Source organism: Scyliorhinus torazame, chromosome 1, assembly GCF_047496885.1.
Source record: "Scyliorhinus torazame isolate Kashiwa2021f chromosome 1, sScyTor2.1, whole genome shotgun sequence".
Lineage (NCBI taxonomy): Eukaryota > Metazoa > Chordata > Chondrichthyes > Carcharhiniformes > Scyliorhinidae > Scyliorhinus > Scyliorhinus torazame.
In genome coordinates this window covers 288233023-288257069 of record NC_092707.1, presented here as the reverse complement: position 1 = coordinate 288257069, position 24047 = coordinate 288233023, and the positions used below count along the sequence as shown (strand labels likewise).

Here is a 24047-nt window from a genome sequence, read left to right as displayed (position 1 = left end):
TCAGACACCTCCGCATACCTCCGGTCTACCCTCACCATCTCCCACACCAGTCTCTCCCTCTGCTCCCTCCTCTCCTTGTGGGCCCTAATGAAGATCAGCTCTCCCCTAACCACCGGCTTCAGCGCCTCCCATACCATCCCCACTCGGACCTCACCGTTATCGTTGGCCTCCAGGTACCTCTCTATGCTTCCTCGGACCCGCTCACTCGCCTCCTCGTCCGCCAACAGCCCCACCTCCAAGCGCCACAACGGGCGCTGGTCCCTCTCCTCCCCCAGCTCTAAGTCCACCCAATGCGGGGCGTGATCCGAAATGGCTATCGCCGAGTACTCAGTATCCTCTACTCTCGCTATCAGCGCCCTGCTCAAAATAAAAAAGTCATTCCGGGAATAAGCCTTATGGACATGGGAGAAGAATGAAAATTCCCTAGCCCCCGGCCTTGCAAATCTCCAAGGGTCCACCCCTCCCATCTGGTCCATAAACCCCCTCAGCACCTTAGCCGCCGCCGGCTTCATACCCGTCCTAGACCTGGAGCGATCCAGTGCCGGATCCAACACCGTGTTAAAGTCTCCCCTCATTATCAGGCCCCCCACTTCCATATCTGGGATCCGACCCAACATGCGCCGCATAAAACCCGCATCGCCCCAGTTCGGGGCATACACATTGACCAGTACCACCATCTCTCCCTGCAGCTTACCACTAACCATTACGTACCTACCACCATTGTCTGCTACAATGCTCGACGCCTCGAACGACACCTTCTTTCCCACCAAGATCGCCACCCCTCGATTTTTGGCATCCAGCCCCGAATGAAACACCTGACCTACCCACCCTTTCCTCAATCTTACCTGGTATGCCACCTTCAGGTGTGTCTCCTGGAGCATGACTACATCCGCCTTCAGCCCCTTCAGGTGCACGAACATGCAGGCCCGCTTGACCGGCCCGTTCAGTCCCATTACATTCCAGGTTATCAGCCGGATCAGGGGCTGCCCGCCCCCCTCCCCCGCCGACTAGCCATGACCCCCTCCTCGGCCAGCCACGCGCCCGCACCCCACGCCCGGCCCGTTCCCCACGGCAGCAGACCCCCATCTCGGACCCCCCCCCCACTCGCTCCAGCTCCCCCTTGACCATAGCAGCAGCAACCCGATTCCCCCCACCCACCCCTCCCCGGCTAGGACCCCTCCTAGCTGCTTTACTCCCCCCATTGCACTTCCGCAAGTCAGCTGACTCCTGTTGACCACGGCCACTCCCGCCTCTCCTTCGACTCTTCCCATTGTGTGGCACACCCTCCTCTTCCATTCCCCATCCGCAGGCTCTCCACCTCTCCCTTCCATCCCAAGCACTGGAAACAACCCTCGCTTCCCCGCCCTGGCCCCGCCCCCTCCAGTCTTCAGCGCGGGAAAAAGCCCGCGCTTACCACCTACCCAGCCCCGCCACCTCTGACGCAGCTCCTTTTACAGGCCAGTCCCCTCAACCCCGCCTCGGACCTCCCCCTCAGGGCCCCATCACACTGCCGGCCATCCACCTCTGTTCCATTTGCTTACTCCCCTCCAAGAGCCCCCCCGACCAACCCAACCAAAACAGTGCTCAACCCGCCCTAACCAAATTAGAAAGAAAAAAAACAAGAGCAAAGGACCCCCCCTCAAAAAGTAACATATCAACCGCAATCCCCAAACGCCCATCCCGACCCTCAATCTGTGTCCGACTACTCGGCCTGAACAAAGGCCCACGCCTCCTCCGGAGACTCCAAATAATGGTGCCGGTCCTTGTAGGTGACCCACAGACGCGCCGGCTGCAACATGCCAAACTTCACCCCTTTCCTGTGCAGCACCGCCTTCGCTCGGTTGTACCCGGCCCTCCTCTTCGCCACCTCCGCACTCCAGTCCTGGTATATTCGAACCTCCACGTTCTCCCACCTTCTGCTCCTCTCATTCTTGGCCCACCTGAGCACACACTCCCGATCAGCGAACCGATGAAACCGCACCAGCACCGCCCGCGGAGGCTCATTAGCCTTGGGCCTCCCCGCCAGCACTCTATGGGCCCCTTCCAGCTCCAGGAAGGACCCCGCTCCCATCAGTGAGTTCAACATGGTGACCACATAGGCCCCCACGTCCGGCCCCTCTAGCCCCTCCGGGAGGCCCAGAATCCGCGGGTTCCTCCGCCTCGACCGATTCTCCATCTCCTCGAACCGCTCCTGCCATTTCTTGTGGAGCGCCTCGTGGGCCTCCATCTTTACTGCCAGGCCTAAGATCTCGTCCTCGTTGTCGGAGATCTTTTGTCGGGCCTCGTGGATCGCCACCCCCTGGGCCGTCTGTGTCTCCAGCAGCTTATCAATTGAAGCCTTCATCGGCTCAAGCAGGTCCGCTTTAATCTCCCTAAAGCAACGCTGGATAACCTCCTGTTGCTCCTGCGCCCACTGCATTAACGCTGCCTGGTCCCCGCCCACCGCCATTTTGTTCTTCTTCCCTCGCACCTTCTTCGGGTCCACCACCACTTTTCTAGTCGCCCCGCTCCTGGTAAAAGCCATATACTGTCGGGGAACTATTGTACTCCCCTTCCCACAGCGGGAAACGTCGAGAAAATGCCGTTGGGGGCCCTGAAAAGAGCCCAATAGTCAGTTTTTTGCAGGAGCTGCCGAATGTGCGACTTAGCTCCACTTAGCCGCAACCGGAAGACGCTAAAGTGAGAGTTGAGTGTTGAGGGGCACAATATCATTCCAGATTTCTGTCCGTTCTGGTATGTAAGTAGGCATCCTCTGTCGATGACCTGAAGGCACATTACAGCAGAAAAGAGAATAATTGTCAAACAGTGAAAGCGGGGTCTGGATGTGAAAATCTATTCTGTTTAGTCTGTTATTAACAGACTTCCAACGGTAAAACAGTGCATAATTTTAAAACGGTGGATTCAACATACTTCAAATCTTAAATTTAATTTGAATATGCATGAGATATTATAATCCTCTCCAGCAGAAACATAATATAGGAGAAACATCCATTTTGTTGAATTTTCTCAAATAATTCTAGGTGCTAAAGTTAAGATACCTATACATTGAAGTGTAGACCTTAGCCCATGATCCAGGTTTGCCCCAGGATATGCAGGGTGCAAAGACTGTGACCCTGTATAAGGTCACAGCCAACCATAGCGATTGCAACAACTATCGTGGAATCTCCCTGATAAGCATTGTGGGGAAGTATTTGGCCAGGTTGCTCTTGTTTGCAGATCCTGGCTGAATCCATCTATCCTGAATCTCAGTGTGGTGCCAGAACTGGAAAAATCTACAATTGACATGATCTTCTCAGTTCGGCAGCTGCAAGAGAATTTCATGAACAAAGGAGATCACTATATATTGCCTTCATCAATCTCATGAAGACATCTGATCATATGAGCTGAGGCAGGCTATTTAAGTTGCTGGAGAAAATTAGCTGCGCACTGAAGTGATCTCCACTTTCCATGACAACATGATGGACAAGGTCAGCAATGATGGGGCAACATCAGAACCCTTTCAAATCTGCAGTGCCAGAGCACAACCTTGTTTGACCCCACTTTCACGGTTTGACAATTATTCGCTTTTCTGCTGTAATGTGCCTTCAGGTCATCGACAGAGGATGTCTACTTACATACCAGAACGGACAGAAATCTGTTCAACATTGCTCGCCAAGGGTCCAAAACAAAGAATGGCCAAGTCTTCATAAGAGAGTTAGTTACCCTCTGTCAATTATGCCACATTAGCATTCTTATACTGGACCATGCCTTCAGTGGCAAATGGACATTCATTAGCACACTGGTAGAGTTTGGTTTGACCATCAGCATCAGGAAGACAAATGTCATACTCTAAAATGTTGCCATACTATTATCTGTCAGCAATGGCTATGTGACGCTGGAGGTTATTGATAACTTCACATATCCAAGTTTCACAATCACCACTTGATGCTGAAATCAACACATGCATCATAAAAGCTGCAACTGTTTGCAGGATACCCAGGGTGGGAAATATAGGAGGGATGTCCAAGGAAGGTTCTTTACTCAGAGAGTGGTTAGGGTGTGGAATGGACTGCCTGCTGTGATAGTGGAGTCGGACACTTTAGGAACTTTCAAGCGCTTATTGGATAGGCACATGGAGCACACCAGAATGACAGGGAGTGGGATAGCTTGATCTTGGTTTCGGATAATGCTCGGCACAACATCGAGGGCTGAAGGGCCTGTTCTGTGCTGTAATGTTCTATGTTATGTCCAAACTACAGTGTGGAACAACAGTAACCTGACTGAGAATGCCAAACTGCGAGTCTACCAAGCCTTTGTTCTCAGCCCACTCCTCTACATTGGTGAAACACTTTAAAATAATAAATTTAGAGTATCTAGTTCTTGTTTTACCAATTAAGGGGCAACTTAGCGTGGTCAATCCACCTACCCGGAACTTCTTTTGGGTTGCGGGGTTGAGACCCACACAGACACGGGGAGAATGTGCAAACTCGACACAGACAGTGATCCGGGGCCGGGATCGAACTTGGATCCTCGGCGCCGTGTCGCTGTGAGGCATGGACAACATATGCCAGTCAGAAGAAAATGCCAAACAGTTTCCACCTTCACTGTCTCAGACGTATCCTTGACAGAACAGAGTCATTAACTCAGAGATCGCATGAATTCCATCAGTTTACACTCATTGTAAAGAACATAAGAACTAGGAGCAGGAGTAGGCCATCTGGCCCCTCGAGCCTGCTCCACCATTCAATGAGATCATGGCTGATCTTTTGTGGACTCAGCTCCACTTTCCAGCCCGAACACCATAACCCTTAATCCCTTTATTCTTCAAAAAACTATCTATCTTTATCTTAAAAACATTTAATGAAGGAGCCTCTACTGCTTCACTGGGCAAGGAATTCCATAGATTCACAACCCTTTGGGTGAAGAAGTTCCTCCTAAACTCAGTCCTAAATCTACTTCCCCTTATTTTGAGGCTATACCCCCTAGTTCTGCTTTCACCCGCCAGTGGAAATAACCTGCCCGCATCTAACCTATCTATTCCCTTCATAATCTTATATGTTTCTATAAGATCCCCCCTCATCCTTCTAAATTCCAACGAGTACAGTCCCAGTCTACTCAACCTCTCCTCGTAATCCAACCCCTTCAGCTCTGGGATTAACCTAGTGACTCTCCTCTGCACACCCTCCAGTGCCAGTACGTCCTTTCTCAAGTAAGGAGACCAAAACTGAACACAATACTCCAGGTGTGGCCTCACTAACACCTTATACAATTGCAGTATAACCTCCCTAGTCTTAAACTCCATCCCTCTAGCAATGAAGGACAAAATTCAATTTGCCTTCTTAATCACCTGTAAACCAACTTTTTGCGACTCATGCAATAGCACACCCAGGTCTCTCTGCACAGCAGCATGTTTTAATATTTTATCATTTAAATAATAATCCCTTTTGCTGTTATTCCTACCAAAATGGATAATCTCACATTTGTCAACATTGTATTCCATCTGCCAGACCCTAGCCCATTCACTTAGCCTGTCCAAATCCCTCTGCAGACTTCCAGTATCCTCTGCACTTTTTGCTTTACCATTCATCTTAGTGTCGTCTGCAAACTTGGACACATTGCCCTTGGTCCCCAACTCCAAATCATCTATGTAAATTGTGAACAGTTGTGGGCCCAACACTGATCCCTGAGGGACACCACTAGCTACTGATTGCCAACAACAGCAGCAAAGGCTCTCCCACATTCATCAGATGGATGACAGCCGTATACCCAAAGACCTTCCAGAGAGTGAACTAGCTACTGAATCGGACCTGCTGGACGTTCATACATCCACTACACGAGATATGGAGACACAGACAGTTGGGAGCCAGTCACCAATGGCAGTGACCTCTGGAGGCTGACCGTCTGGAAGAGCATTGGACGAGGCAACCAGTAATGGAAAGCTTAGTTGGCCGAACGGAGAGCCTGGAGAAAACCAAAGCTAATGAGCCCTGCATGTTTCCAGCCAAATGTTGCAAATATCTGCAGCAAATGTGGCAAGAGTGAGGCTCCTGAATCACATCAGGCAATATTAGAGTTGACCACTAAGGCATAAACTACTGTCTCACAAGATGAAAGGTTGCCAAAGAACTACCGTCTTTTCATCATGCTACCACTGCTACCAAGATTTCGCCCCAGGAATAAGGATGATATAAATAATAGGGACAAGCACCTGCAATGGCGTTTCAAATTTATCTGGTAATTCATGCAAAAGTCTTATCAACTTCCTGTGCTGTCGACTGCTGTTTTTTTTTTTTAAATTAAAAAAGGAAACCCCCCCCTAACTGCCTTCATGGTTTTAAAAAAAATAAATTTAGAGTACATCGTTGGGTTGTGGGGGCGAGACTCACGCAGACACGGGGAGAACGTGCAAACTCCACACAGACAGAACAGCCTTCATTGTGATCATTTCAATTGCACTTATTTTTGGGAACATTCATAAAGTAACTAATTTCGCAGATTTTTTTTTTTTAAATGCCATTTCTCTTTAGATTTAATAACCAGGAAATATGCAACATAAGAGGACAATTTATCATGGGGAAAGAGATCCCGAGCGGACGCATCAATCAAGAGTATTTCTGAACTGAGAAACATTTCTGAAATGACAATTTAAAAAGGAAGGCAGAAATAGGAAAAACATAAATCTGCAAACATGCTGAGCTTCTCCAAAACCAAAAGGAGAACAGATCACGTCATCAATCAAAGACCGGCATTAGTAACATTTAAGAATACTCCATGCTTTACAGGGGTGTCATTTTAAAAAGGTGTGTCGGACTAAAGAAGGATATAGTAGCTTGTGTGATGAGAAGCTTGGTCAAAGTAGTGGATTTTAAATAAGGTCTTAGAGGAGGGATTGGGCCATCGTACTATTTTATAAATAAGAAATTGTTGTTTAAATGCATAGCAAAAGGATAGGGCTCAGTGTTTTGTGCCAGAAATGCTGATAACCAGTCACCACACACCCCAAAGCTCCCCACCCACCCTTAAACACACACACAAATGAGCTTACCCTAACACAATGATTTCTCCATACTTAATGGGTGCTTTGGTGGATGAAGAAAGATTTTCTTGATCAGGAGAAAACATGAGCTGGGCAAGATGGTTCAGCACACTTAGTATTTTTCTTCAGAGTCTGCAATCTTCACACAGTTTTTTCATTATTTGTTTTCAAAGTTTCTGCAAATAAATACAATACAGTTACTACAATTCAGACTACAAGTGTATAATATTTTGCATTGTGCACCAAGAAATTTAATCAATAATCGTTTTGAAAATTCACAGATACTTGGCGCACATTGAGTTTCATGTGTCTATAATAAATCACTAGTACAAACAATACAAATCCAGGACAGTCACAAGGAAATCAATTGGAGGAAATTTTGTAGCAGTGGAGACGGCCAATGGAATTATAGATGCCTTTGACGACAGCAAACGCAAAGTGTGAAACATTCGACTTCTAGACTCTCGCTAGCCTCTTGTGGATTAAAAATTATATAGAACCCCATTTTTAACAATATGGGCAAATTTATGGTATGCAGTTGGATTCGCTGTTACTTAAAATCACTTTTCTGGTACAATTATGTCCAAATGGTTAAGCGGCCTATTAAACCTTCATCTTGCCGATATAGGCTTCATCCATTAATTACTATTTTCCTGAACTGTGGAAAGTAGGGAACTTTACAGAAACAATAGTGGAATGTGCACACTAAATACCGCTGCCTTATAGTATAATCTCAAGGCAGAAAGCACTTCATTTTTACAAATACATTATTGCACAATTTGCTGTCAAGAAAACGTACATATTTATGGTAACCTCAGAATAAATTGTGTTTATGGACTCTCAGCATATTTCAGTTTCAGAATAGAAGAAATTCTAATATGCAGGAGAAAGTTAAAGGGCTGCAATGTGCTCTCTTGGTCAAGTATGCAGTTAGAAAGGTCTGTAAAATATTTGAAACTGACATCCAGTTTCATTGTTAGAAGTTTTTTTTTTAATTCTTTCCTTCTTCTGCTCTCTCTATTTATATTTTTAATTACAGTTTTAGAACCACTCCAAAAGATAGATTCAAAGATAGCTTATGTAGAAATTTCTATCAACTTATTTTTGAAAAAACCCTTTCTTCCTAATCCAAAATTTGGCACCATTAAATTTATAACACATGTCCGCAGTCTAGGAACTATGGAAATAGTTTTCATATTTCCACATCAGCAGTGCCATAATTTTTCAGCTTCAGAGGCTGAACTATTTTGCTTCTAGCCCCAGGGGAGCATCAATTACCATGAGGGCCTGGGAGCTTTAACAGACAACACTCTCATTGCCCCAAATCCAATTTACAATAAGTCAGAGTTAACAGAGTTTTAGCTTCCAGACTAGAAAAAATATCTTGAAATTTATTAAGTGCTGCAGTACAGAAAACAACTCCGCTCTTAGCACAGTGCAGCTTTAATGCAGCAGATTTGCCACTAGACACATTGGCACCAGAAGGCTATATATTTAACACACAAAGGCAGTAATATGATTACACAATATACAATTGTGCTACTTTTAATTTAGTCACCTCAAATTGCTGCCATTAATCACCAGTTTCTGCAATCTATCACAGCACAATTGAAAATTGGTACTTTGCACCCATATTTGGAACAACAATCTGTCAAATTCGCTCCCTCAGTACTGACCCTCTGACAGTGCAGCGCTCCCTCAGTACTGACCGTCTGACAGTGCAGCACTCCCTTATTACTGACCCCCTGACAGTGCAACACTCCCTCAGTACTGATCCTGTGACAGTGCAGCAGTCAAAGTGCAGCAGTTAAAAGTGATCCCCTACAGTGCAGACTTTGTTTGCACCGAGTGCTGAATTTGGTGCATTTGAGTGCGATAGTGGGAGTTTGGTGACCGAGGGAGTATAAGGCTTCATTTTTATCTAAAGTTTAGTCTTTCTTTTATTTAGTTAATTAACTTAAAAGTTGCTGTTTGGTTTAGAAGAAGATGAATTTTCAATAAGCTTTAAACAGGCTTCTACTTGTAGGCACATGCAGCTGGAGCTTGTTAATTAGTTAATTGGATTAGGCCAGTTTTCAGAGGCTAGATTCACAGTATAAAAGTGATCCCCTACAGTGCAGACTTTGTTTGCACTGAGTGCTGAATTTGGTGCATTTGAGTGAGATAGTGAGAGTTTGGTGACCGAGGGAGTGCTGAAATTGGTGCATTTGAGAGAGATAGTGAGAGTTTGGTGACCGAGGGAGTGCTGAATTTGGTGCATTTGAGTGCGATAGTGAGGGTTTGGTGACCGAGGGAGTTAGGTGAGGAGGGAGTAAGGTGCTCCTTTCATTTTGTTTCCGACATTTCCGCAAAGAGTGCGAAGAGAGCCAGGAGTTTACAGAAAGTGTAGCTGACTGGGAGCAGGGTCGGAGGGCGGAGATCTAGTTAGTCCACAGGGCAGCTATATTCTGTCAGGTAAGAGGGGATGGAGGCTAGGCCAGTTACATGCTCCTCCTGTAGGATGTGGGTGGTGAGGGATACCACCGGTGTCCCCACTGACTATACCTGCGGGAAGTGCACCCAACTTCAGCTCCTCAAAGACCGTGTTAGGGAACTGGAGCTGAAGCTGGATGAACTTCGGATCATCCGGGAGGCAGAGGGGGTGATTGAGAAGAGTTACAAGGAGGTAACCACACCCAAGGTACAGGACAAGAATAGTCTGGCTCTGGGGCTCAGAAGGGAAGGGGGGAGAATAGAAAAGCAATAGTTGTAGGAGATTCAATGGTTAGGGGAATAGATAGGAGATTCTGTGGTCGCGAGCGAGACTCCCGGAAGGTATGTTGCCTCCCGGGTGCCAGGGCCAGGGATGTCTCGGATCGTGTCTTCAGGATCCTTAAGGGGGAGGGTGAGCAGCCAGAAGTCGTGGTGCACATTGGTACCAACGACATAGGTAGGAAAAGGGGTATGGAGGTAATAAACAAGTTTAGGGAGTTAGGCTGGAAGTTAAAAGCCAGGACAGACAGAGTTGTCATCTCTGGTTTGTTGCCGGTGCCACGTGATAGCGAGGCTAGGAATAGGGAGAGAGTGCAGTTGAATACGTGGCTGCAGGAATGGTGTAGGAGGGAGGGCTTCAGGTATTTGGATAATTGGAGCGCATTCTGGGGAAGGTGGGACCTGTACAAGCAGTACGGGTTGCAGCTGAACCAGAGGGGCACCAGTATCCTGGGAGGGAGGTTTTCTAGTACTCTTTGGGAGGGTTTAAACTAATTTGGCAGGGGAATGGGAACCGGATTTGTAGTCCAGCAACTAAGGTAGCCGATATTCAGGACGCCAAAGCATGTAATGAGGCAGTGGGGAAGGGAACACTGACAAAGGAGAGTACTTGCAGGCACGGAGATGGGTTGAAGTGTGTATACTTCAACGCAAGAAGCATCAGGAATAAGGTGGGTGAACTTAAGGCATGGATCGGTACTTGGGACTACGATGTGGTGGCCATCACGGAAACTTGGATAGAAGAGGGGCAGAAATGGTTGTTGGAGGTCCCTGGTTATAGATGTTTCAATAAGATTAGGGAGGGTGGTAAAAGAGGTGGGGGGGTGGCATTATTAATTAGAGATAGTATAACAGCTGCAGAAAGGCAGTTCGAGGAGTATCACCCTATTGAGGTAGTATGGGTTGAAGTCAGAAATAGGAAAGGAGCAGTCACCTTGTTAGGAGTTTTCTATAGGCCCCCCAATAGTAGCAGAGATGTGGAGGAACAGATTGGGAAACAGATTTTGGAAAGGTGCAGAAGTCATAGGGTAGTAGTCATGGGCGACTTTAACTTCCCACATATTGAGTGGAAACTCTTTAGATCAAATAGTTTGGATGGGGTGGTGTTTGTGCAGTGTGTCCAGGAAGCTTTTCTAACACAGTATGTAGATTGTCCGACCAGAGATGGGGCAGTATTGGATTTAGTACTGGGTAATGAGCCAGGGCAAGTGATAGATTTGTTAGTGGGGGAGCATTTTGGAGATAGTGACCACAATTCTGTGACTTTCACTTTAGTAATGGAGAGGGATAGGTACGTGCAACAGGGCAAGGTTTACAATTGGGGGAAGGGTAAATACGATGTTGTCAGACAAGAATTGAAGTGCATAAGTTGGGAACATAGGCTGGCAGGGAAGGACACAAGTGAAATGTGGAACTTGTTCAAGGAACAGGTGCTACGTGTCCTTGATATGTATGTCCCTGTCAGGCAGGGAAGAGATGGTCGAGTGAGGGAACCATGGTTGACAAGAGAGGTCGACTGTCTTGTTAAGAGGAAAAAGGTGACTTATGTAAGGCTGAGGAAACAAGGTTCAGACAGGGCATTGGAGGGATACAAGATAGCCAGGAGGGAACTGAAGAAAGGGATTAGGAGAGCTAAGAGAGGGCATGAACAATCTTTGGCGGGTAGGATCAAGGAAAACCCCAAGGCCTTTTACACATATGTGAGAAATATGAGAATGACTAGAGCGAGGGTAGGTCCGATCAAGGACAGTAGCGGGAGATTGTGTATTGAGTCTGAAGAGATAGGAGAGGTCTTGAACGAGTACTTTTCTTCTGTATTTACAAATGAGAGGGGCGATATTGTTGGAGAGGACAGTGTGAAACAGATTGGGAAGCTCGAGGAAATACTTGTTAGGAAGGAAGATGTGTTGGGCATTTTGAAAAACTTGAGGATAGACAAGTCCCCCGGCCCTGACGGGATATATCCAAGGATTCTATGGGAAGCAAGAGATGAAATTGCAGAGCCGTTGGCAATGATCTTTTCGTCCTCACTGTCAACAGGGGTGGTACCAGGGGATTGGAGAGTGGCGAATGTCGTGCCCCTGTTCAAAAAAGGGACTAGGGATAACCCTGGGAATTACAGGCCAGTTAGTCTTACTTCAGTGGTAGGCAAAGTAATGGAAAGGGTACTGAAGGATAGGATTTCTGAGCATCTGGAAAGACACTGCTTGATTAGGGATAGTCAGCACGGATTTGTGAGGGGTAGGTCTTGCCTTACAAATCTTATTGAATTCTTTGAGGAGGTGACCAAGCATGTGGATGAAGGTAAAGCAGTGGATGTAGTGTACATGGATTTTAGTAAGGCATTTGATAAAGTTCCCCATGGTAGGCTTATGCAGAAAGTAAGGAGGCATGGGGTAGTGGGAAATTTGGCCAGTTGGATAACGAACTGGCTAACCGATAGAAGTCAGAGTGGTGGTGGATGGCAAATATTCAGCCTGGAGCCCAGTTACCAGTGGCGTACCGCAGGGATCAGTTCTGGGTCCTCTGCTGTTTGTGATTTTCATTAATAACTTGGATGAGGGAGTTGAAGGGTGGGTCAGTAAATTTGCAGACGATACGAAGATTGGTGGAGTTGTGGATAGTAAGGAGGGCTGTTGTCGGCTGCAAAGAGACATAGATAGGATGCAGAGCTGGGCTGAGAAGTGGCAGATGGAGTTTAACCCTGAAAAGTGTGAGGTTGTCCATTTTGGAAGGACAAATATGAATGCGGAATACAGGGTTAACGGTAGAGTTCTTGGCAATGTGGAGGAGCAGAGAGATCTTGGAGTCTATGTTCATACATCTTTGAAAGTTGCCACTCAAGTGGATAGAGCTGTGAAGAAGGCCTATGGTGTGCTCGCGTTCATTAACAGAGGGATTGAATTTAAGAGCCGTGAGGTGATGATGCAGCTGTACAAAACTTTGGTAAGGCCTCATTTGGAGTATTGTGTACAGTTTTGGTCGCCTCATTTTAGGAAGGATGTGGAAGCTTTGGAAAAGGTGCAAAGAAGATTTACCAGGATGTTGCCTGGAATGGAGAGTAGGTCTTACGAGGAAAGGTTGAGGGTGCTAGGCCTTTTCTCATTAGAACGGAGAAGGATGAGGGGCGACTTGATAGAGGTTTATAAGATAATCAGGGGAATAGATAGAGTAGACAGTCAGAGACTTTTTCCCCGGGTGGAACAAACCATTACAAGGGGACATAAATTTAAGGTGAAAGGTGGAAGATATAGGAGGGATATCAGAGGTAGGTTCTTTACCCAGAGAGTAGTGGGGGCATGGAATGCACTGCCTGTGGAAGTAGTTGAGTCGGGAACATTAGGGACCTTCAAGCAGCTATTGGATAGGTACATGGATTAAGGTAAAATGATATAGTGTAGATTTATTTGTTCTCAAGGGCAGCACGGTAGCATTGTGGATAGCACAATTGCTTCACAGCTCCAGGGTCCCAGGTTCGATTCCGGCTTGGGTCACTGTCTGTGCGGAGTCTGCACGTCCTCCCCGTGTCTGCGTGGGTTTCCTCCGGGTGCTCCGGTTTCCTCCCACAGTCCAAAGATGTGCGGGTTAGGTGAATTGGCCAATGATAAATTGCCCTTAATGTCCAAATTGCCCTTGGTGTTGGGTGGAGGTGTTGAGTTTGGGTAGGGTGCTCTTTACAAGAGCCGGTGCAGACTCAAAGGGCCGAATGGCCTCCTTCTGCACTGTAAATTCAATGATAATCTATGATTAATCTCGGACAAAGGTTCGGCACAACATCGTGGGCCGAAGGGCCTGTTCTGTGCTGTATTTTTCTATGTTCTATGTTCTAAATATATTGTGCTGGGTATTTTTCCAGTTTGGAGTGCACAAAACGTTTCACTGCAATTCATCAGCCAGTGAAATCCAGACCATGATTTGCATTTGCCCCTACCGAGGGTCTCGGAGTCCACTTAGTCCCAGTATCCATTTACATTTTCTCAATACCCTTTTAAATTATTTTCCAAACATCTATCCACTGGTCTTTTAAAATAAATGGTGGATCCTGCTTCCACCGCTATTACTGGTCAAACATTCCATGTCATCGCTACCTGCAAAAAAAAGATCTGAATCTTTCTTGGTGGCCTTTTGCTGATCTGTTTCAAAGTATCATCGTGACTCAGTAATTTGATTATTGTCTCCCTACAAACGACAATATAGAGTTTTGAGGATAGAAATCGACATTTCCACTTCAGTGCAGTACTTGGCAACTGTCACATCATCAGAGGCAGCATCTTTCAGTTGAAGCATTAAAGTAAGGTTCCATCTGTCTGCACAGGTAGAGTTAAAAGAAACCATACCATTATTTGAAGATGGTTTACTTACCAACATTTCTCCCTCAACAATCAACAGATCAGATAACGTATATCATGTTCTTTCTCAGACCTTGATATATGCATTTAGTTTATGTGCATGCCGATACATCAATGAAGTGCTTTGCAATGTCTTGAGGACAAGAGACTATAGGATGCCATTTCACTGAATTTAACCAATTCCTCCTCATCTTAACTCAAGGCCTTACTTCCTTTTTTTCTACCCAGAAGTTAGTGATTAATCCCCCAAACTCTGAAAACCAAGGCAAAATCATTTTCCATTGGCCCTAGCCTCAAACTATTCTTATTCTCTTTTTAATAAATTCCTTTACCATTTTCTTGCCAATCTTCTTCATATGCCTCTTGCAGTATGATGTTATTTCCTTCTCTTCTGAACTCAGTTCCATTTTTTTTTTCCATGTTGTAAATAATTTCTTTATTCAACACAATATGGTGGAAATCGCACATCTTGTGGTTTACCTTAGTTCAAAGTTCTGATGATTCTGTTGATTTGGTGTTCTGTTACCAGCATCACAACCCTCAACAAAGTGTGTTGTCTTTTTGTTCATGCCACCACATGGCGAGGATAACTTGAAGGACCACAAGAAATTGTTGGCCATTTTGAAGTTCTTGCCTGCTGTGTAGGTCTCGTGGATCAGATCTTCAATACAAATTGCGCCATATTTTCCGAGCTGTTTTTCAATCAATGCATTTTCAGTAAGGCCAATACGCTAATGCGTCTTCTTGCCAAAGCCACGTTTGTAGATTAATTCACGGAAAGATTTTAGATTTGGATATCCCCATGCAATATATGGCTCTGCAATACGGAGCATGTTGATTGAAGCCTTATTCAGTTTCACAAACACTCCATTGAAGATCTGACGCAATTGTAGGAGCCGAAGCACTTTAGGACTAACACCATTGACGTCCCTGATACAAATCACAAAAGCTAGCCTGGGTTCCGCAGGAACATAATAATTATTAGCTTTGTGTACCATTCTGGCAAGGCGGATCTCACATCTGTACATTTGCTTGTATTCCTTGTGGTAGCACTCAGCCCTCTTGTAGATTAGTTTTCTCTTCAATCTATTCATCTTTTCTTCTACCAACAAACGCTTGTCGCGCTTGGCCTTCATCAGTGCAAACGCCTGCTGCTTTTTCAAAAGGCTTTCAGGGACAGGTGGCACCTTCTTCGCTTTTATGTCCGCCATTATCGCCACGGCCGAAGGGTGGGGAGGGAAAAAGGGTGAACTCAGTTCCATAATGGTGTTCATTATTTGCTGTAGATTTGTCGCCTCCTGGAATCGTTATTTTAGTTTCTCTACTGTTATGGGCCAGGGTTTGGAAAACCCCAAAGTGTATCATCGAGTTCACCTGACCCACAACTTTTAATAGATTGCGGTATGGGGAACACACGGCCCACTCTACAGGTGTGGTACAGCAGAAATGGAAAAGTATTTTTTTAAAGCAAAACAATGTTTATTCTATGAACTCAAGTTAACCTTTTTAAAACAAACAGTGAACATCTTAGCAACCAGTAGTTCAAACACAACCCCCAAAGAATACTACACTAAGTCATCCTTTAAGCTTTCCTTTTAACATCCATAAGACTTAAAACACCTTTTACCAGAAGCACATCAGGTTAAAGTCACTACGGTTATTAGTTTTAAATCACCAGGATCGATTTACAGTCTTTAGATTACAGAGAGAGACTCTAATAGACCTTCTGGCTGTGACTGCAGCTATCCAGCTCTGAAAACAAAACTAAAACACACCCTGCAGCAAACAGCCCAAAACGAAAGTAAAAAGCTGACAGACAGCCCAGCTCCACCCCCTCTCTGACATCACTGCAGTAATAAACACCCATTTCTTAAAGGTACTCTCACTGCAGATATTTATATACACACCCATTTATAAACACCCATTTCTTAAAGGTACTATCACATGACACGACTCATCCAACGAGCGACAATTTCAACAGAATGATCTTAATTGTGGGAATTGTCCAGTCTGTACTTTAAAAGTTTCAATTTTGAGTGCAGTCTAATCTAGCAAACTTTCTTTTCAGTTTATCATAGCTAGCTGTATTTTTATCTTATCACAACGTGAAACGGTCCCGTTCCCCAACCCCCATCCTCCAGTGTTCTCAGGACACCTCTTCTACTGCATTATCATAACAGTTCTCCCGCTTCTGCATGGGTTTCCTCACACAGTCCAAAGATGTGCAGGTTAGGTGAATTGGCTATGTTAAATCACCTCTTTGTGTCCAAAAGGTTAGGTGGGGTGCTCTTTAAAAGGGTCGGTGCGGACCCAATGGGCTGAATAGCCTCCTTCTGCACTGTAGGAATTCTATGATTCTATGGCAGTATGAAGTTTGAATTTTTACTTCTGTGACTTGAAATATATCAACTAACTTGAACAAATTTTTATAAACCACCACATATTCCAAAGTGGAATAGCAACGCTAGAGGGAGAATTTGTTCTAACTGTCAAACACATTTTAAAGACAGCACAACATATAACAAAGCTTTAGGAACGTACACCAGTCTGGGAGGCGTTGAAGGCGGTGGTCGGGGGAGAGCTAATCTCCATTAGGGCCCACAGGGAGAAGAGAGAGGGGAGGGAGAGGTTGGTGGGGGAGATTGTAAGGGTGGACAGGAGGTATGCAGAGGACCCCCGAGGAGGGGCTACTTAGGGAGCGACGGAACCTCCAGACGGAATTCGACCTGTTGACCATGGGGAAAGCAGAGGCACAGTGGAGGAAAGTGCAGGGGGCGACGTAAGAGTACGGGGAGAAGGCGAGTCGGATGCTGGCACATCAGCTTCGTAAGAGGGAGGCAGCGAGGGAGATTGGTGGAGTTAAGGATAGAGGGGGGGGGGGAATACAGTGCGGAGTGAAAAAAGAAGGTATTTAGGGACTTCTATGGGGACCCTGTCTGAGCCCCCAGCGGGGGAGGAGGAGATGCGACGATTCCTAGATCAGCTGAGGTTCCTGAGGGTGGAGGAGGCGGAGGTGGCTGGTTTGGGGGCGCCGATTGGGCTGGAGGAGCTGGTTAAAGGATTGGGGAGCATTCAGGCGGGGAAGACCCCAGGGCTGGATGGGTTCCCGGTTGAATTCTACAGGAAATACGTGGACCTGCTGGGCCCGTTGCTAGTGAGGACTTTTAATAAGGCGAGGGAGGGGGGACCTTGCCCCCGACAATGTCCAGGGCGCTGATTTCTTTGATCTTGAAGCGGGACAAGGATCCATTGCAATGTGGGTCGTATAGACCGATCTCACTCCTCAATGTTGACGCTAAGTTGCTGGCAAAGGTGCTGGCTACGAGAATTGAGGACTGTGTCCAGGGGGTGATTCATGAGGACCAGATGGGATTTGTGAAGGGTAGGCAGCTAAATACAAATGTGCGGAGGCTCCTCAATGTGCTTATGATGCCCTCGGTGGAGGGGGAAGCGGAGGTAGTGGCAGCTATGGACATGGAGAAGGCCTTCGATCGGGTGGAGTGGGACTATCTTTGGGAAGTGTTGCGGAGGTTTGGGTTCGGGGAGGGGTTCATCAGTTGGGTCAGGCTGCTATATAGAGCCCCAGTGGCGAGTGTGGCTACGAACCGGCGGAGGTCGGAGTACTTTCGGCTGCACCAGGAGACGAGACAGGGGTGTCCCTTATCCCCCTTGTTGTTTGCACTGGCAATTGAGCCGCTGGCCATGGCACTGAGGGAGTCCAGGAAATGGAGGGGACTGGTCCGGGGGGGGGACGGGGGGGGACACGACACCGGGTGTCGTTGTATGCCAACGACCTGTTGTTGTATGTGGCGGATCCAGTGGAGGGGATGGTGGAGGTCATGCGGATCCTTAGGGAGTTTGGGGACTTTTCGGGGTATAAACACAACGTAGGGAAGAGTGAGCTCTTTGTGGTGCATTCAGGGGACCAGGGAAGGGGGATAGACGAGCTACCGCTTAAGAGGGCGGAAAGGAGCTTTCGGTACCTAGGGATCCAAGTAGCTAGGAGTTGGGGGACCCTGCACAAGCTCAATTTGACATGGTTGGTGGAGCAGATGGAGGAGGATTTTAAAAGATGGGATATGCTGCCACTCTCACTAGCTAGTAGGGTGCAGTCAGTCAAAATGACGGTCCTCCCGAGGTTTCTCTTTATGTTCCAGTGCCAGTGCCTTCCCATTATGATCCCCAAGGCCTTTTTCAAACGGGTAAGCAGGAGCATCATGGGATTTGTGTGGGTGAATAAGACCCCAAGGGTGAAGAGTGTTTCTGGAGCGTAGCAGGGACGGGGGGGGGGGCTGGCACGGCCAAATTTGTGGGGTTATTATTGGGCAGCCAATGTGGCGATGATCCGTAAGTGGGTAATGGAGGGAGAGGGGGCGGCGTGGAAGAGGCTAGAGATGGCGTCCTGTGTGGGCACGAGCCCGAGGGCGCTGGTGACGGCACTGCTGCCGCTCTCGCCAACAAGGTACACCACGAGTCCGGTGGTGGTGGCGACGCTGAAGATCTGGGGGCAGTGGAGGCGACACAGGGGCGAGGTGGGAGCCTCGGTTTGGTCCCCGATTCGGGAGAATCATTGGTTCGTCCCGGGAAGGATGGATGGGGGGGTTTTCGAGCTGGCATCGGGCAGGGAATAGAAGAATGGGGGACCTGTTCATCGATGGGACGTTTGCGAGCCTAGGGGCGCTGGAGGAGAAGTTTGGGCTACCCCCGGGAAACGCTTTCAGGTACATGCAAGTGAGGGCGTTTGTGAGGCGGCAGGTGAGGGAATTCCCGCTGCTTCCGGCACGTGGGATTCAGGACAGGGTGATTTCAGGTGTATGGGTTGGAGAAGGCAAGGTTTCGGCGATTTACCAGGAGCTGAAGGAAGAGGAGGAGGCCTCGGTGGAGGAGTTGAAGGGCAAGTGGGAAGAGAAGCTTGGGGAGGGGATAGATGAGGGTCTGTGGGCTGATGGCCTGAGTAGGGTTAATTCTTCTTCCTCTTGCGCCAGGCTCAGCCTAATACAGTTCAAAGTTACTCACAGAGTGTATATGACAGGGGCGAGGTTGAGTAGGTTCTTTGGGGTGGAGGACAGATGTGGGAGGTGCTCGGGGAACCCGGCAAATCACGTCCATATGTTCTGGTCGTGCCCGCCGCTGGATGAGTTTTGGAGGGGTTTTGCGAGGACTATGTCCAAGGTGGTGAACGCCCGGGTCAAGCCGAGCTGGGGATTGGCATTATTTGGGGTATCGGACGAGCCGGGAGTGCAGGAGGCGAAAGAGGCCGGTGTTCTGGCCTTTGCGTCCCTGGTAGCCCGGCGGAAGATTTTGCTGCTATGGAAAGATGCAAAGCCCTCTAGTGTGGAAGCTTGGATCAATGACATGGCAGGGTTCATCAAGCTGGAGAGGATAAAGTTTGCCTTGCGAGGGTCTGTGCAAAGGTTCCTCAGGCGGTGGCACCTGTTCCTCGACTATCTCGCGGAGCGTTAGGAGGTCAGCAGCAGCCCAAGGGCGGGGGGGGGGGGGGGGGGGGGGTCTTTTGGTGTTTGGGTGAAGGTGGGGGGGTTTTCCCTATTTGTGTTTTTAAATGTTATATGGAGGAAATCCAATGCACAATTTCTGATTGTTGTGTTCTTGTTTCTTTCTTTTTGTTTTGGGAGGGTGGTTTTGTTGAAAATTTGTTGAAAAATTTGAATAAATATATATATATTTTTAAAAAGGAATGTACACCTAGCAGGCAAGTAAAATGCAATTCGCTCCTTGTTAAAATGGTTTTGGGTAGAGAAGAATGATCCGTTATCAATAATAAATCCATAAAATATAAGCTTCATTCAGATTTAAATGCAACCACGTACTTTAATAAACACATACACCAACAATGCATTTTTGCTGATACTAGGGACTCTATGGCCCACAATAGACAAGACATTTATTGTTTAAAAGGCCATAAAGGAGCAACAACTGAGTGGGATTAATAAGAATCACCAAGTGTAACTTATAAAGCAGAAATTCAATCAACCCACTCAGATGACTTCAAACACAGAATGCAGCAAGCAGAATACAAAACCCCAATGCAGACTGCACAATCTGCAGAAACACAAATGTAAGATGTGCATCAGGGGCTGGGGGCTAGGTGGAGGACTTCTTTAAAACCGCTGAAATAATCCAAGTTACAGCAAAATTGCTTCTACATCATCTTATGGCAAGCAGAAAAAAGGTAAACAGAAATCAAATGGTTGAGTGGTGAAAGGGTAAAGAATAAATCAAACCCAGCTGATGTACTCAATTTAAAAAGCAAAAGAAACCACTGACTGCCCAAAATGAAAAGATGCTCTCCAAAAGTCAATATCTTCTAAAGAAGGATCACAGAGCTGTAGGTAAAATGGGGTCTTTGGCACACACATGGTTGACATAAGATCAGAATGTGTGGGGAGGTAGGGTGGTGATTATAAAAGGAGGGAGAAGCCAAATGGCAATCGAATAGGCAAATATGCTTTGTACGCCAAAAGCAAGATCCACAAGAAACAAAGATAGATAAGCAGCAGATTTGAGGTCCTGGGGACAGCTGGTTTAAATTATACTGCATATATGTTTGGTGCCAATGGGTTATAATGACCTACAATTACCTGCCCAGATGCTAAATTGGCAGTGCAGGTTGATTGAAGCATAAGCCAGCAGCCATTAAAGGAAGGGAGGGCATGAATTATACGGAGACTCCTTCTTTAAAATTCCGAGTAAAGAGGTGTGCTTGCCCAACTACCTGTCAAAAAGGAAAATCTAAATGACTATTTACTCACAATAAATGTCTGAACAGACTACAAATAGCAAGAACAGTGAGTTTATTTGAGGGCACGGAAATATGGAGCAAATGAGTACCTGCCATTTTATTATTGAAAAGCTGTTCAAATTTAAATAGGTCCACGCTTTAAAACATTACATTATTAAAAATCTCAAGAGAAGTCTTACCAATGTGAGTTGAGGTATAGCTTCATAGAATGTCAAAAATCTACGTTGGGTCTCAGTACATTGGTAGGTGATTTCAAATAATAGCAGTTAACCATCGATAGATTCAAACCCATTCACAAGAGTCAAATGAAAAAGCATTTAATTTATAATCGGGCACGCTAAATTGCCCCTAATTGGAAACAAAAAAGAATTGGGTACTCTAAATTTATTTTTTAAAAGGTCAATTTAGCGTGCCCAATTCACCTAACCCTGCACATCTTTGGGTTGTGGGGGTGAAACCTACGCAGGCACGGGGAGAATTTGCAACTCCACACGGACAGTGAGCTGGGGCCGGGATCGTACCGGGTCCTCGGTGCCGTGATGCAGCAGTGTGAACCACTGCGCCACCGTGCTGCCACCTAAATTGCCCGTTAATTGGAAAAAGTTAATTAATGAAAAAAATTAAAGTCAGAGTAGATTTACTGTCTGAAAAATGCAAAAGTTACACAATACAGCTGCAAAATGATAATACTGAAACCACATACAAAACTAAAACTTAGCAACTAGGAAACAACCATAACCCAACCAAAACTTACATGGATTTTGAAAATAGAGCAAAGAAAAAAGATCACATATTTCCACAGAAAAGGACAATTTACAATTTCACACCAGGATAGTAAACCACTTATCAAGATACACCAATCACTTTTATGATAATGAAAACTGGTTTTGAGATTCTAATAATGCAAAAGCAATAACGTAACTCAGCTGAACACACAAAAAACAGAAGGTACGTAAACAACTTTAGGAAGCAAACTCCCACCACTGCAAGTTGGGCTGGGAACTTTGAAATCATTCAAATGTCAGGAAAGAGGCCACATTCGCCAACATTCAGTGCACATACTCATATGCATGTGCACAACTCCCTTGTTGCTGGGCAAAATGTAATGTAATTCAAGGATGCCAAATTGTCCCATCATTTTCTACGTGTACTGGTTGGAGATTGGCACCTGTAGTTTAACACATGTGACATTTGTTAAGCACCATTGGTGAATATTCAATTTTCTTAACAAAATTTCACAATGCTTGGTAACTTTTGGCTTCCAGTGGAGGCCATGGAGTGAGTGGTCGCACATTTGACAGCTCCCGCTCGAGGCGGTTTGACAGCTCCCGCTCGAGGCGGTTTTTTCGGTCCTTTTTCCCGGTTGCCAGGCGGATGTTTAGGAGGGAAAGATCTAGAGGTGGTGAAGGAAAGTTATACTCCACTGATGAGGTTAAGTGGGTGGATTCATGGACTGGGAGTGGGTTTAGAAGGAAGGAGCGGCCAAGAGCAAGAAACTCTTTGTGTGTCACAGGGAAAGACGGCGGAGAGCAAGTGGTCGGCCCTCCCAGCCCAAAGGTCAACGGAGCAGTTGGTGAACTTTCTAAACAAAAAAGTTCAGTCAGCAGGAGAGAGAGGCTCAGGAAGACCTGGCAAAGGTGGTAGATCCGCTGAAAGCCAGGACGGACCGTGTGGAGCGGAGGCTGGTGACCCAGAGCCAGCCGATCCAGAAGGCGGAGGAGGCGGTGGTGGTGCACGAGGAACAGCGTACCTCATTGGCAGCCGAAATTGGGATGTTGAAGCCGATCCAGAAGCGGTTCAAGGAGAAAGTGGAGGATTTGGAGAACCGTTCCCCAAGGCAGAATTTGAGAATTGTGGGGATGCTAGAGGGCACCGAGGGAGCAAATGCAAGCTCTTATGTAGCCAAAATGTTGCTGCAGCTAATGGGGGCGGGGGCCTTCGACCAGCCCCTGGAGGCCGATCGGGCGCTGATGAGGAAGCCACAGGCGAATGAGCCACCAAGGGCGATAGTGGTGAGGCTGCACCAGTTCTTATACAAAGAGAAAATCTTGCAGTGGGCCAGGCAGGCATAGAGATGCACCCGGGGGGGTAACGAGCTCCGGGTATACCAGGAACTGGGTGTGTAACTGGCCAAAAGGAGACCTGGATTCAACCGTGTCAAGTTTGCCCTCTTTGGGGGTGAAGTTCAGGATGTTGTACCCAGCCCACCTCTGGGTGACCCACAACGGCCGCGAGAATGAACAATGAACTGGCAGGAGAGAGGGGATACTGAACTTTGGAGGAAGTATGAGTAGATGTTGGTACTCATAGAATTTGCAGTGCAGGAGGCCATTCGGCCCATCAAATCTGCAACGGCCCTTGGAAAGATCACCCTACCTAAGCCCACCCCTCCACCCTATCCCTGTAACCAAGCCTCACCTTTCTGGACACTAAGGGCAATTTAGCATGGGCAATCCATCTAACCTGCACATCTTTAAACTGTGGGAGGAAACCCACGCAGACACGGGGGAGAACGTACAGACTCCACACAGACAGTGACCCAAGCCGGGAATCGAACCTGGGACCCTGGAGCTATGAAGCAACTGTGCTAAGTATTGTGCTACCGTGCCACTCCTCTCTGTCCCTTTCTGTTTTATTGCTCGGTTTCTTTTTGGGTGATGGCTAGGGGGAAACCTCTCTTCTCTCAGGGGTCGTTTTTCGGTGGGGTTCTTTGATGGGATGCTGGAGGACAGTGGAGGGCGAGTGCCCCTTTTTTCTTATTGTTATTTGCACTATGGAAGTGTGCAAGCGGGGTGGGGAATCTGTGGGGGGGTAGGATGCTTGGCGCCATGGACGGTGGCTGCCAGGCTAGCTGGACGAGCTAGTTCACAGGAGGGCAGTGGAGGGTGAACAGTTGTTAGCGTGCTAGAGGGGGATGGGATTGTCGTTTTGCTTAGGGGGGTGGGGGGGGTGGGGAGGAGGACTGCTGACGGGGGTAGGCTGCTGAAGTGCAATAAGGAAGGAGTTGGTGATGGTGGACATCCGAGAGCAAACCTGGAGGGTTGCGTGACGCGGGTGGGCTCAAGAAGGGCTAAGTTTGATCGGCAGGGGAGGGCGGTGGGGTGCCCCCGCTCTCCCCCCCCCCCCCCCCCCCCCCCCCGGCCAGGCTGGTCACATGGAATGTGAGAGGGCC

The 24047-nt window shown here is 47.1% G+C and overlaps 1 protein-coding gene and 1 pseudogene across 4 annotated transcripts in view; both read right to left on the bottom strand.

Moving 5' to 3' along the window:
* The window catches only part of peli1b (pellino E3 ubiquitin protein ligase 1b), a 77589-nt gene that overhangs the window by 28543 nt on the left and 24999 nt on the right, over positions 1-24047 (bottom strand). For 3 of the 4 annotated variants that reach the window (XM_072507146.1, XM_072507144.1, XM_072507151.1), the window contains one exon: positions 7025-7191. In XM_072507146.1, the coding sequence (XP_072363247.1) occupies positions 7025-7101 (77 nt within the window). In that variant the 5' untranslated portion in view covers positions 7102-7191. Of the gene's footprint in view, positions 1-7024; positions 7192-20714; positions 20849-24047 lie in introns of all 4 variants that reach the window. The other variant, XM_072507161.1, reaches the window with a different exon arrangement.
* LOC140422172 (large ribosomal subunit protein uL30-like) lies at positions 14582-15333 on the bottom strand (annotated as a pseudogene).